General features: G+C 44.5%; 2 protein-coding genes across 8 annotated transcripts in view; one reads left to right on the top strand and one right to left on the bottom strand.

Moving 5' to 3' along the window:
• The window catches only part of STEAP3 (STEAP3 metalloreductase), an 85029-nt gene that overhangs the window by 46765 nt on the left and 24392 nt on the right, over positions 1–13872 (top strand). The gene's annotated exons all lie outside the window — the stretch shown is intronic.
• LOC308630591 (UPF0538 protein C2orf76 homolog) overlaps positions 1–13872 on the bottom strand; it is a gene marked incomplete at its 5' end in the record, with an annotated part of 90612 nt that overhangs the window by 1003 nt on the left and 75737 nt on the right. For 2 of the 4 annotated variants that reach the window (XM_081260791.1, XM_081260792.1), the window contains one exon: positions 199–528. In XM_081260791.1, coding sequence (XP_081116917.1) covers positions 332–528 — 197 coding nt within the window. In that variant the 3' untranslated portion in view covers positions 199–331. Of the gene's footprint in view, positions 1–198; positions 529–11023; positions 13377–13872 lie in introns of those variants that run through there. The other 2 variants (XM_081260790.1, XM_081260794.1) reach the window with 2 other exon arrangements.

Raw genomic sequence — 13872 nt, forward strand, 5'->3', positions numbered from 1 at the left:
CACGTGCAACAAAGGATACAGTCTTCACTGAGTTAAATCAGATGGATCACCAAGCAAACAACAAGAAGAAATAGCAACCATAATAAACTATAGGTAAGGGGAAGAATCCTGTCTGTCTGGTTGTGCTACTATAACAAAATAACAGAGACCGGGTGGCGCACACCTGTAATCCCAGTGGCTCAGGAGGCTGAGGCAAGAGGATTGCAAGTTTCAAGGCCAGCCTCAGCAAAAGTGAGGTGCTAAGCCACTCAGTGAGACCCTGTCTCTAAATAAAATACCAAATAGGGTTGGGGATGTGGCTCAGTGGTCAAGTGCCCCTGGGTTCATCCCATTACTTGCCCCCCACCACCAAAAAGAGAGAGAGAGAGAGAGAGAGAGAGAGAGAAAGAGAGAAAAGAAATGTATTTCTCACAGTTCTGGAGGCTGGAAATCCACGATCAAGATGCCTGCGGTGTCTAGAGAGGGCTGCTCTCTGCTTCCAAGAGGGTGCCTTATTGCTGCATCCTCCAGAGGGGAAGAACACCACATCTTCACACGGCAGAAGGCAGAAGGGAATTTGGGCTGAATGCTATGTTAAGCCTCTTTCCAAAGGGTCTCAATCCCACTCCCGAGGGAAGAGCCCTCCTGTCTAATCACCTCTTAAAGGCTCCACCCCTTAGTACCATCACATTGCCCATGAAGGGTTAACAGTGGATTTAGAAGTAGACACATTCAAACCAGAGCAAAGTTGACTTACAGAGTTGACACATTATATTATTTAAAATATGGAATCTTTGAGAAAAAAATTAAGAGACACATTAAGAAATGAGAAAGTATAACCCACATCGTGGGGGCAGGGAGGCAATGAATGGAAACAGTGTTTGAGGAAGCCCAGGCTTTGGACTTAATGGACAAGACGCTCCCCATCCCCGTTCCCAGCGCTGGAGGCGGAACCGATGCCTGCTGGGAAAGCATTCTACCATTAAGCTACATCCCCAGTGCATAGACAAAGACTTTAAATCAACTATTTCTAATAACAAAGAACTAAAAGAAAAAGTTTTGGTTATTAAAATAATTTTGCACACAAATGTGTGCACATAGTGTAAAACAAAATGAAAGGTTAATGAAATTAAAAGATGAATGCCTTTAAATGCTCTCATGGAAAGGAAACCGTCCCTGACCCCATAAGCCTGCCACCTCCCCTTCCCAAACACAAGCTCTCTTCTCCACCAGGAGTCACCTCTAGCCTGGCCTTAGTGTCAGACGCCTCATTTCTCAGCAGCTGTGCCCTCCTTTCCTAAACACTACCGTTTCATCCTTCCTGTCCTCGCTTTCCTGTCCTCCCTGTCATCTCCTATCCATCTCCCCTCCCCGCCCCTTGCCATTCCACAGTGTTCTGAGCAGTATTGTTCATAATTGCTCCAGACTGGAAACAACCCAGATTCCATCAGAAGGGGCTGTGTGAATAAATGGTACTATTCAGAGGATGCCCTGTTTTGCAGCAAGGAGAATAAATGACCTGTGGCTTGAAACCTATGAGCTGAAGCAAAACTTAGAAACATGGCGTGGCACGGGGAAAAGGCAACATGAAACCATTGTTATAAATCTCAGACAGCAAGCAAAAGCTGAGCAATATCTTGCATAGGGATAATAATTGTTAATTTTTGTTTGTTTGTTTGTTTGTTTTTTGGTTGGTTGGTTGGTACCAGGGATTGAACTCAGGGCACTTAAACATTGAGCCACATTCCCAGCCTTTTTTTTTTTTTTTAATGATTTTTTTCTTTTGTTTTCTTCTTTCTCTTCCCCCTCCTCCTCCTCCTTCTACTTCTTCTTCTATATTTTTTAGACAGAATTTCGCTAAGTTGCTCAGGTAATTACTAAGCTGCTTAGTGGCTGGCTTTGAACTCATGATCCTCCTGCCCCAGCCTCCCAAGTCACTGAGAGTACAAGAGTGCACCACAGAGCCCAGCTTTTAAAATGATTTTTTAAATGATTTTTAGAACTATATTTTAAGGAAGCAAGACTGGTAAGCACAAAATTTGGGATAGATAATATACTGATGATTCTCTTTTTATAATGATCTTAGAAATAAGAAAAGACTAATATTGTTTAGGAATATGCATATGTGGTTTTTTAAACTATATACAAGTAAGGGAATGTCAGACTCAAAATTAAAGACAGTTTTTATTATTTCTAGGGAAGCAAGGAGGATATAATAGGAGAGCCACACACAAGGTTGTTTTTCTTAAGTCATAGGCTGGGTTCACAGCACATTTTTTATTATTGTGTTTCAGAATTTACAAATGTGTTCTATATGAAGAGCTTATTGGATCTGCACACAAATCATAAAAATTAAATTCTCCTTTTCACCAGCCATTCAGTTACTCCACTCAACAAATAGCTCTTGTGAGCCAGGCACTGTGCTGGGTTCTACAAGCAGGTAACAAAACAGATACCACTGTTGCCCTCCCACAGGGCACAGCCCCCTGGACTTACTGCTGGAGAGGATGCTGAGCATGAGGGAGCTTTTGAAAAGTAAGAGCCAGGACAATTCATAATCAGAACCATCAGTTTCAGGAGACTTAGGAGATACCTTCTTGGTATCACTTGAAGGAGGTAATTTTAAAATTAGGATAATTAAGGCAGCCAACAGGAGATAGCAGAAACAGTAGACAAGCACTCTAAGGAATTCCCAGACACTGCCGATTCACTTCCATGAAGAAGTCTGAATTTGTCTAAGGTATTTATTTACCAAGACGGGATCTTGCTGTGTTGCTCAAACCAGCCCCAAGCTTATGGGCTCAAAGGATCCTCTGCCCTCAGCCTCCCTTGGAGTTGGAACTACAGGTGTGTGCCACTGGGCGTGGCTTTCTTTGTCTTAAGCAACATGAGATCTATGCATATATATATATACACACATATACACACCCATACACACACACACACACACAAACTTCCATGTTTACAGTCTCTCTCTGTGTCTCTTCATTGATGCATTAATAGTAGTAATGGGTGGTTGCTTTAGGAAAGCAGAGTTTGTTTTTACTGTCCTTACCTCCTGGAGTACATGTGATGGAATTCCTCAACAAAGCAGGGGTTAGGATGCAGGCCTGGTGGGAGGCGCTTGGGTCACGTGGGCGGAGCATTCTCCAGGAATGGTGGGTGTGGCAGGAGTTCTGACCCCTTCTCTAGCCCAAGCCCACTTGCCCTTTCGCTTTTAGTGCTTTTAGTCTATGGGGCTCTCGGTAAAAGCTATGCATATGTATCCACCTGATCTTGAACTTTTCGGCTACCAGAATCTTGGGCTCGATAAATGTCTTTTCTTCGTGATTCCCTAGTGTCAGGATTTCTGTTACAGCAAAAGCAAATGGAGTAAGACACTTAGTAAATTAAAGAGGGAAACCCAAAGTTCTGATTTAAATTCTTGAGTATTTAAACCCCAAAGTCTGAGAATCATGGCCCAAAGTCATGCTAAGACCCAACACTTTCTATTTTGAGAGAGAATACTGGAAACCCGAGTTCTCTTTCTAAGAGTGACTGAACAATGGGTAAGATCTCCCTTGTCTCCCAGCCCAGCACCACCCCTGTCAGCAGCCAGTCCCAGACAAGTCCTGCAGCTTAGTTCAGCCCAGCTTCCTGACCCGCAGGGGGGATGAGAACCAGCCCATCCGCTTTCATGAAGACTGACAGAGGCCATGATGCTGTCTGGCTCAGTTCCTGGTACATAGTAAAAGAAGCAGTGTATGTGTGTGAGTGTGTCTGTGGCTGGCATGTGTGTGTAGGCACGTACAGATTATGACCAATATGGTGACTCCTACCAGACGTTTCTACAGCAGACTCCACTGCAGGAAGGTTTATCTGAAGCTCCAAGGACTCTTTTGGAAGTGTGCTGTGGCTGAGGTCAGTTGCTCAGTCCCATCCACGTTCCTGTTAGTCTGTGTCCACAATATCTGCCATTGCCACCAGGTGCTTTCCCTTGTTTTCTTAATATCAGTGATCCCTCAATCAACTCACTTCCCCCCTTTCCTGCAGAGAGGCAGGCGGCAGGGTCAGAGGTAGAGAACACACAGCCTGGAGCTGCGCTGCCTCTGCCAGAGATTCAGTGTGGCTTCCGCCCCTTCCCAGCCCGATCTCACCCCCAGCTACCTCAGTTTCCCCATCTAGAAAATGAGGGTGACTACAGTTCTCACTGCAGAGACTTGTTATTAGCATATGAGAATCACAATTTCTTTTTATTTTATTTATTTTTCATTGTTGGTTGTTCAAAACATTACATAGTTCTTGATATATCATATTTCACACTTTGATTCAAGTGGGTTATGAACTCCCATTTTTACCCCGTATACAGATTGCAGAGTCACATCAGTTACACATCCACTGATTTACATATTGACATACTCATGTCTGTTGTATTCTGCTGCCTTTCCTATCCTCTACTATCCCCCCTCCCCTCCCCTCCCCTCCCCTCTTCTCTCTCTACCCCCTCTACTCTAATTCATTCCTCCCCCTTGTATTATTTTTCCCTTTCCCCTCACTTCCTCTTGTATGTAATTTTGTATAACCCTGAGGGTCTCCTTCCATTTCCATGCAATTTCCCTTCTCTCTCCCTTTCCCTCCCACCTCTCATCCCTGTTTAATGTTAATCTTCTTCTCATGCTCTTAGTCCCTACTCTGTTCTTAGTTACTCTCCTTATATCAAAGAAGACATTTGGCATTTGTTTTTTAGGGATTGGCTAGCTTCACTTAGCATAATCTGCTCTAATGCCATCCATTTCCCTCAAATTCTATGATTTTGTCATTTTTTAATGCAGAGTAATACTCCATTGTGTATAAATGCCACATTTTTTTTTATCCATTCATCTATTGAAGGGCATCTAGGTTGGTTCCACAGTCTTGCTATTGTGAATTGTGCTGCTATGAACATCGATGTAGCAGTGTCCCTGTAGCATGCTCTTTTTAGGTCTTTAGGGAATAGACCAAGAAGGGGAATAGCTGGGTCAAATGGTGGTTCCATTCCCAGCTTTCCAAGAAATCTCCATACTGCTTTCCAAATTGGTTGCACCAATTTGCAGTCCCACCAACAATGAACAAGTGTACCCTTTTCCCCGCATCCTCTCCAGCACTTGTTGTTGTTGGACTTCATAATGGCTGCCAATCTTACTGGAGTGAGATGGTATCTTAGGGTGGTTTTGATTTGCAATTCTCTGACTGCTAGCGATGGTGAGCATTTTTTCATGTACTTGTTGATTGATTGTATGTCCTCCTCTGAGAAGTGTCTGTTCAGGTTCTTGGCCCATTTGTTGATTGGGTTATTTGTTATCTTATTGTCTAATTTTTTGAGTTCTTTGTATACTCTGGATATTAGGGCTCTATCTGAAGTGTGAGGAGTAAAGATTTGTTCCCAGGATGTAGGCTCCCTATATACCTCTCTTATTGTTTCTTGTGCTGAGAAAAAACTTTTTAGTTTGAGTAAGTCCCATTTGTTGATTCTAGTTATTAACTCTTGCGCTATGGGTGTCCTATTGAGGAATTTGGAGCCCGACCCCACAGTATGTAGATCGTAGCCAACTTCTTCTTCTATCAGAGTCTCTGACACAATTTCTTTTTAGAAAACATTTAAAACAGACCATTCCCAGAGTAAGTGCTATAATATAAATGGAAACCATATACTTTGCCACAAGTCTTGGAAAGAAATACAATCTTAAAATGAATTTTTATAAATTATTTGAATCTGCCAGGCATGGGGGCGCACACCTGTAATCCTACCGCCTTGGGAGGATGAAGCAGGAGGATCACAAGTTTAAGTCCAGTCTCAGCAATTTAGCCAGACCTTTAGGAACTTACCAAGACCCTGTGTCAAAATAAAATTTAAAAATAAAATAAAAATTTTTATAAAGGACTGGGGAATGTAGCTCAGTGGTAAAGTACCCTGGGTTCAATCCCCAGCACCTACTCACCCCCAAAAAAGTTATTTTAATTTGTTGAATATTAAATTCTAGCTAAGTATTTACCTGCTTGGGGGTGGGGACCCCCTTGAAGACCTTTTGTCTCTTTTAAAAAAATAAAACAGAAAGTAGAAGTCTAGGCAAGTCTAAAGATTTGCCTTGCCAGCACCAAACTGTGAGATGGCCTTTTCCCTCAACAGGAAAACCTGCAAGAGAATTAACAAGAGTAACTTTTGCATTATACCACCACCCAAATCACCCCCCAGACCCACTAGGAGTGGGTAGTACATGTTCTGGAAAATTCTAGAAAACCCATTAAGATGTAAAAAGTTGCTGAAGTGAGAGGTGTCCTAGAGTAGCCCATATAAATGAAAAATGAAAGCAGCCATCCTGTGTCGATCTATTTATCACAAACATCCCCGAGTTGAGAGTGAAGTATCTTGCACTGGGAGGTTGAATCTGTTTTCACTTTGAATTTGAAGCTGTGTTGTCCTAGGCACTGCCAGGGTGGGACTGTCACTCACCAAGCCTCCTTTCTGTCCTTGATCTGGGGTGACTCAGCGCTTCCGGGAGGTGATTCCAGGTGACAGCCTACAGCCAACTTGCCTTCTCTTTCACAGACAGAAGAGAAGGCTCTTCATTTCCATGCATTTATTCTTTAGCCACCTGAGACAATGGCTAGAGGGGTGGGAGGCAGATTTGGGATCTTGGCCCCTCCAAGCCTCCTGTCTGGCGTGTTCCAGGTTACAAGCACCTGTAACGCGTCAGTCTTGGTGCGCCCTGACGGACAGGGTGAGGACCCTGGTGCATCTTCCCTCCTTAAGAGGATTAAGGGGGATGTTTCGAAAGCAGAGCTCCATCCCTGGAGGGCAGGTGCCACAGAGCCATCAACACACAGTTCTGCATAATCAGTTCAACGCCAGAACAACAAAAATGGGATGGGAAGATTAAAAAATAATCCAGATTTCATAGCACTGAGGGGTATGATGAAATGGGGAATCGGTGGGAGCATTAAACCCAGAATCACAAAGCACCCTCATTTCACTCTCATAAAACCTCAAAGCTGAGATTGGAAACAACACGAGTGCCCTTGAGAGACTCCTTCTCAGTCCCTCCTGAAACAAAGAAGGTCCACTCCTGAGGTTCTCTCTGAGGATGAACACAGGAGAAGTCCCGAAAATCCAGTTACCTTGAAAGGGTGTCACAAAAAATCAGCTTGACCGTTTTCAGTTAGGCAGGGTCCTACTTAGTCCCCTTCCCCAGGAAGTTTCTCCACTTCCCTTTGTGAGATACTCAGGTACCTGAAAGGCACCACCTCCTTTGAAGTTTTGTCTGGGTGCCAGAGGGGACTCCAGGGAACTGCTTGAGAGCCAGGGCACACAGAGTGCTCAGCCTGCTGGCCTCCTCTTGCCCTCCTGCTCTGTGGTTTATGTAATGTGCTTGGCCCAGGAAGCATGGAGCCCGCCCCCCAGCGCTGCAACCTCCCCACGCTCCTGGGCATTCAGCCCAGGGTCTGCCTTGGTTCCAACTTCCTCCTCCCTCCATCATCCTTCTTGAACTCTTTTCTCCTGCTCCTATGGCTCCCTCTTCTTCTTCCCTATATCCATTTCTATTTTATGAAGTCTACATACCCAGACTTCTACATTCTTCCACAACCAAATCCAAAAGCCAGAAATGGGGCTCTGACAACAGGTCTGAAGTCTGGCTACTGGGTCTGCCCAGAAAGTCCACGTCCGAGCTGGCCCTCGGTGAGTATGTGATGAAGTGAGCTCTGCTGGGATCTTCCGTGTGGACTTCCTGGCAGAATCTGGATTTCATCCTGCTCATTTGTGAGAGAAAAGCAGTTTCAGACACCAGGTCTCTAAGCCACGTCCTTTTTTTCCCCTCCAAACACTGAGGTTCCAGAAGCTTCCATGATTAGCCGGCACCAACAGCTGCACGTCCTCAGTCTTCACAGCCAGGAGAGTGTACCTCGTTAACCACGAAGGGTGCGATCCTGCCATGACAAGAGCTCCCGTCCCTGGCTGGGACACGCGATGGACAGGAACAGTGCCAAGTGCTTGACAGACATCCCAGCATTCAATCCCGACGCCCCAGGAAGTAGGAACTAGTAGCTTAATTTCACCAATGATGAAAACGGGGCTCCAACTCAATTACCCACAGTCATACAGCTCGTTAAGGGCAGAAAACATTTCCACAGCAGGTCTCTGGTGACCCTTAATTATGGCACCATCGTGTCATTGTGCACATAGGATCCCCAAGAGGCCCTGATGGATCACTGGGCTGGGGTAATTTTGATTTAGGTATATATAGCCAAATTACCTCCACCCCTAAAATATTGTTCCAGGTTTCCTCACACTGTTGCTGAATAGAAATACTGATATAAATCAGTCTGTGTTTATTTTGTATTCTCTCTCTCTCTCTCTCTCTCTCTCTCTCTCTCTCTCTCCCTCCCTCCCTCCCTCTGTCTCTTTTCCTCTCTTTTGCCACCTATCAGCCACAATATTTTTCATGTTTAAAACAGAAATATACACTTTTAAAACAAATATATCACAGATATTTGCCAACTGGCTGACAATTTTCTAAAGAATTTAACCCATAATTTCATGTGAATGGATTTAGATTTGAATATTTATAGGTGGCATATTGCGGAAAACCTTAAATTTGAACTCATACTCTGTGGCATGGGGCTGTGGAAGGGACCTTCGGCAGATTAACCTTTGTTGGTCTTTTTTTTTTTTTTTTTTTTTTTACCTGCTAGGAGGGGACATAGTATCTATGGAGATCAGACAAGGACATAGACAAAAAGCCCATCATGGTTCCTCACCGAGCATCATTACTCTTCTCAGGTCCTTTTCTGGTTTCCTTAAGTAGGGAATACAGACTTATTTATATGCTCTTACTAAATTCTTAAAAATTGAAAATGTGGTCCAATCCAAATTATACAAATATATATAAGATAAAATTATCTACCGTGCATAAAATCCTTTGAAAAGAATGACACAATAACTATCAACTGACATTTTATTTAACATGATATAGTACTGTGGCCTCAGGATAAAGTGACCTTAACTGCTTCCAATTCCTTCCTTATTTTTACTGCAACAAATCATATGGTGAAGGAAGACCTTCATCAGGGTCACACAACTCGGAAGAGCTTCTTGGAGATGTGTTCAGGCATCTCTGGGGATGGTGGAGGAAATCCTTGTTAATTGACTTTAATGAGGCTCCTTCCCCCACAGGATTTGTCCTGTCTCCCTACTGACATGTCAGATCCTCCATAGCTGCGACATTTCCTCTGTCTTTTGTATCCTTCCCCCAACACCCAGCCAACCCCAATCAAATAAACTATAAACAGGTAGCTCATACCCGATACTATATCAGGGCACACAGAGAATAAAAGAGCAGCAATTGCAGTTCTACCTGGAGGGACAGATAATCCTGTCAAGCACTCCGGGCAGAGGCTGAGCCTGGATATGATTGCTGGTATCTGAATTTTTCAATATAAGTTCTGCAAAGCCCAGAAACTTTTAGAAGACTACATAATGCAACAGGAAGAGCCAGTCCACTCATTCATCCACAAATAAATAGAGCTGTACATTTATTAATTTCCTGCATGTGTCAGGGAGTGGAAAGACAGCAGCAAACAAGGCTTGATCCCCTGACTCAGGGAAAGCCCCATGGGAAGAGAGGAAAGCAAGGTCACAACCTGTTACAAGTGCGATGGCAGATGGCCCAGAGCATGAGGAGGACCCAAAAGGGAGCAGAATCCAGGCTACAGGCCATGAGCTAGAGGGAAGGATGGGGAAGGAAAGGCCTTAGGGGCAAGATGATTCTTGATAGTGTCTCCCAAGATAAACTTGAATCTGAAGGGACATGGACAGAAGGATAAGTCCAAGGGATGTGATGGCCCTGTGTGTCCAGAGGGGACAGTAAAGAACTATGAGAGGCAGGAGAGGAGTGCTAAATCATACAGCAGGAGAAAAAGTCAGGTGTGGTGCTTGACTGTAGTCCCAGCTCTAGGGGAGGATGAGGCGGGAGGATGAGGCAGGAGGATGGTGAGACCCGTCTCTCTCTCTCTCTCTCTCTCTCTCTCTCTCTCTCTCTCTCTCTCTCACACACACACACACACACACACACAGGCAGAGGAAAGGGGGGAGATCTGACTACAGATTAAGTCAAGCATGTCCCCAAACCCTGTGTGCACTTGATCCAGAAGCAGGGATGGTCAGACAGTTTTCAACAGAGCTGGACAGTTGGAGTTGCATTTTTAAAAGATGGCTGGCGCTGGCAGCAAGCATGAAGGATGGACTGGCCAGAGTCTGCAGGGAAGGAAACCAGACAGGAGCCTGTCTCCGTGGTCAAGATGAGGAATGAGAGGCCCCAACCAGGACAGGGGAGAAGGCAAGACAAGGGGAGGGCGCTCTCGGGAGACAGACGTTAATCCAGGCATGTAGCAGCGGGTCGTGAAAGGCGAAGGACAGGGCAGTGGTTCTGGTACCCTTGAAGCCCCTCCCGATAGCTGGTCATGAATAACCTTGCGCAGGTCCTCACCTTGCAGTGCCGGCCCTGCATCTGTGGGATGGAGACAGGGTCCAACAGAGCCCACCTCACAGGGTGGTGTGAGCACCAGTGAGCATGCGCTGTTAGCCCTCCCTGTCCGCAGGCTGCACATCACTGGATTCCACCAACCACAGATAGAAAATAATTTCTTTTAAAAATTGTGTCTTTATCAAATATATACAGACTTTTCCCCTTGCCACTAGTCCCTAAAATGATACAGTATAACAATTATTTGCATGGTATTTACATTGTATCAGCTAGAGATTAATTAGAGTACGGGGGAGGGTGCGCGTAGGTTATGTGCAGGTACTATACCATCTTGTAAAGGGATTTGAGCAGCCAGATTTTGGCATTTGTGTGGGGGGCAAGCGGGGATGATCCTGTAACCAATTCCCCTGGACACCAAGGGACAACTGTATGCACAAGGGCTTTAGCAAGGCTGGGCCTAGGAAGCACTCCATAATGCTGCATGTTTTACCTCAGTCTCTCTTCCAATAGCTTAGCCCGTTAGGGCTTGCTGAACTTCATTGTGGGCAGCCAGATTTTGGCATTTGTGTGGGGGGCAAGCGGGGATGATCCTGTAACCAATTCCCCTGGACACCAAGGGACAACTGTATGCACAAGGGCTTTAGCAAGGCTGGGCCTAGGAAGCACTCCATAATGCTGCATGTTTTACCTCAGTCTCTCTTCCAATAGCTTAGCCCGTTAGGGCTTGCTGAACTTCATTGTGGGGCAGATATTAGGAATTTTAAAATACATCTTTTGTCAGTTTCGGAAGGCCTGTCCAAGGAAGTCCCCCAGAAGGGAAGAGAACCTCAACTCAGCCCAGCAGGTTCTTATGCCACAAAAAGTAATTTCAGGACCCATCGGAAGAGGCACTAAAGTTTATTTAGGAAGGCAAAGCTATTTATTCAGAAAAGCAACAGGACAGGATATGCACTCAAAGGGAGGAGTGCAGGCCCTGCAGAGTGACAGGCACTCTTGGGGTCACAGACTCTTCTTTGTAAAGGCAGCTTTGTAGACAGTGAACCTGGGAGGCACATGGGGTGACCTCAGACTGCTGAGCTCAACTCTCCTGCCTGCGGAGCACAGGGCAGCCACAGAGGTCTGTTCTTTCAGGATCTCTAGGTTGACATTATCTATGCAATAGACAATGTTTGGAATACACCCATATCATAAGTCTCTAACAATACTTCCCCTTGGTCTTATTAAGAAAATATGTTTCATGAACTAGCAATGTGTGCAGGCATCAATCATCTGGACTCACAGTAAGATTCAAGGGCTTTTTATAACTTGGGGAATAAAGGTGGGGTGTTCCTGGAGCTTTCTAGATTTAAAGGTACAGCTTCTTTTCTCTTCCCTTTAGTCTCCTTTCTAGCTATCTTTATTTCTCTGTCCTACCTCAGGTCTACAGGAACCTGGTAAGTGGGACATCTAGGTCCTCAACAGGTTGATAGTTCTGGTTCTGTCTTATGACCAAAGATCCACTCACCCCAGGGGGGACCTGTACTCACATTGCCCAGACCACCACACAATGCAGATGGTGATTTGAAGGGAAGGCTAATAATGTGGGTTTGTTTTTTTTAATAAGAGGTTAGACATACATTTGAGTTCAATCTTCCCCCACCCCACCCCCAGAAATTGAACCCAGAGGTGCTCCACCACTGAGCTATGCCCCAGACTTTGATACAATTTGTGAAGAATGAAAGTGATTGGAAGAGTCTGAATTGATGGAGCGGAGAGAGCTACAGGGCTGACAGAAAGCCACTGCTGCCTGAAGGCAGCCTCGTACCCTCAGAATCCCAGGAGCTTCAGGCTTTGCCTGGGTTGGAGCCTGGGTATTCTCTGGAATCCAGGATTGAAGCATATTAGAGAAAAAGGGTAAATCCTATGCCAATTCCCTGACCCTGCTCTCAGAGAGTAAATAGATAAATAGGATTGTTCTCAGGAGAAACTGATTAATTGCTGAAAAAAAAAATCTCCAGAAATGAACATTAAAAGTTTATAAGTTGATCACATATTAGTCAGAGTAGTCTTAGCTTTGCTGTGATCACAGATTAATTTTCAAATCTCAATGGCTTAATCATCAGATGCATTCCGTGAAAGCAGAGGTCTCCTCTCTTCAGCAGCTGTCTTGTCCATGTAGGGCCTCAGGAATTCAGGCTGCTCCATCTCCTGGCTCTGTCATTTTGTATGTCACTTCCACGACAGAAGACAGAACTGTGCTCATTGGCTTGTAATTGTTGCACTGGGTAGAGCCCAGCCATGGTCCGCCCAGCCATGGTCCGCCCACCAGCAGGGAGGTGGGGAAAGGGGGGAGCCAGGGCAGCATGTGGACATGCTGATGGTTACCATCCCCCGTGAAAGTGTCCTGGCCCCAAGTGCCCTGCAGCACACCTGCCCTGCAGCAGCCTACCCCTGACTCCCTAGGGCATACACAGACCTAAGTTCAAGCAACATCTGAGAAAAACCCTCCAGTACAACAAAAGACGTGACCAAAAAAAGAAGGAAAGGAGAACCAGAAGAACAAAGGTAATACAGGAAGCAGATGAAAATAAAAACAAATAATATGATCAGCAGGTCCTAAGGAGCATTTATTAATTTAAGCTTAAATATAAAGAGACGGACATTTGAGAATTACCTCTACCACATAATAAAAAAGCCAAAGCAAGCAACTGGGAAAAGGAACCCAGAGGAAACAGAGAAAACACAAGGAGCAGAATAAGATGTTTTAATAAAACAACATCCTTAGTAAAGAGATTATAGCCAGGTGCAGTGGTGCATGCTTATAATCCCAGCAGCTGGGGAGGCTGAGGCAGGAGGATTTGGAGTTCAAAGCCAGTCCCAGGAACTTAGAAGGGCCCTTAACAACTCATTGAGATCCTGTAACTAAAACAAAATAAAAATTTAGAAAAAGAAGAAAGAAAGAAATTATATCTATAAAATAAGCAAATTATTATTATTATTATTTTGGTAGTGGTACTAGGGATTGAACTCAGGGACATTCTACTACTGAACTACATCCCCAGTACTTTTTAGTTTTTATTTGGAGATAGGCTCTCATTAAGTTGCCCAGGCTGGCCTTGGAACTTGCAATCCTCCTGCCTTAGCCTCCTGAGTCACCGGGATTACAAGTGTATGCCACTGTACCCAGCAAAACAAATGGTACTTTAAAAATTTGAGAACTAGAAATAAATTGAAAACATAAAAGCAGAAATATTTACCAACCAATGGAAAAATAGGAAAATAAAATTCAGTAAATTTTCTAGACAAAAAGGAAAACCAGAAGACAAAATTAAAAGTTCTACATGATAAAATAAAGATGTTGTGTCCACCGAAAACTAAAAAATAAATATTAAAAAATTCTCTCTCTCTCTCTCTCTCT

Source organism: Spermophilus citellus (genome assembly GCF_964194105.1).
Source record: "Spermophilus citellus genome assembly, chromosome: 11".
NCBI lineage: Eukaryota > Metazoa > Chordata > Mammalia > Rodentia > Sciuridae > Spermophilus > Spermophilus citellus.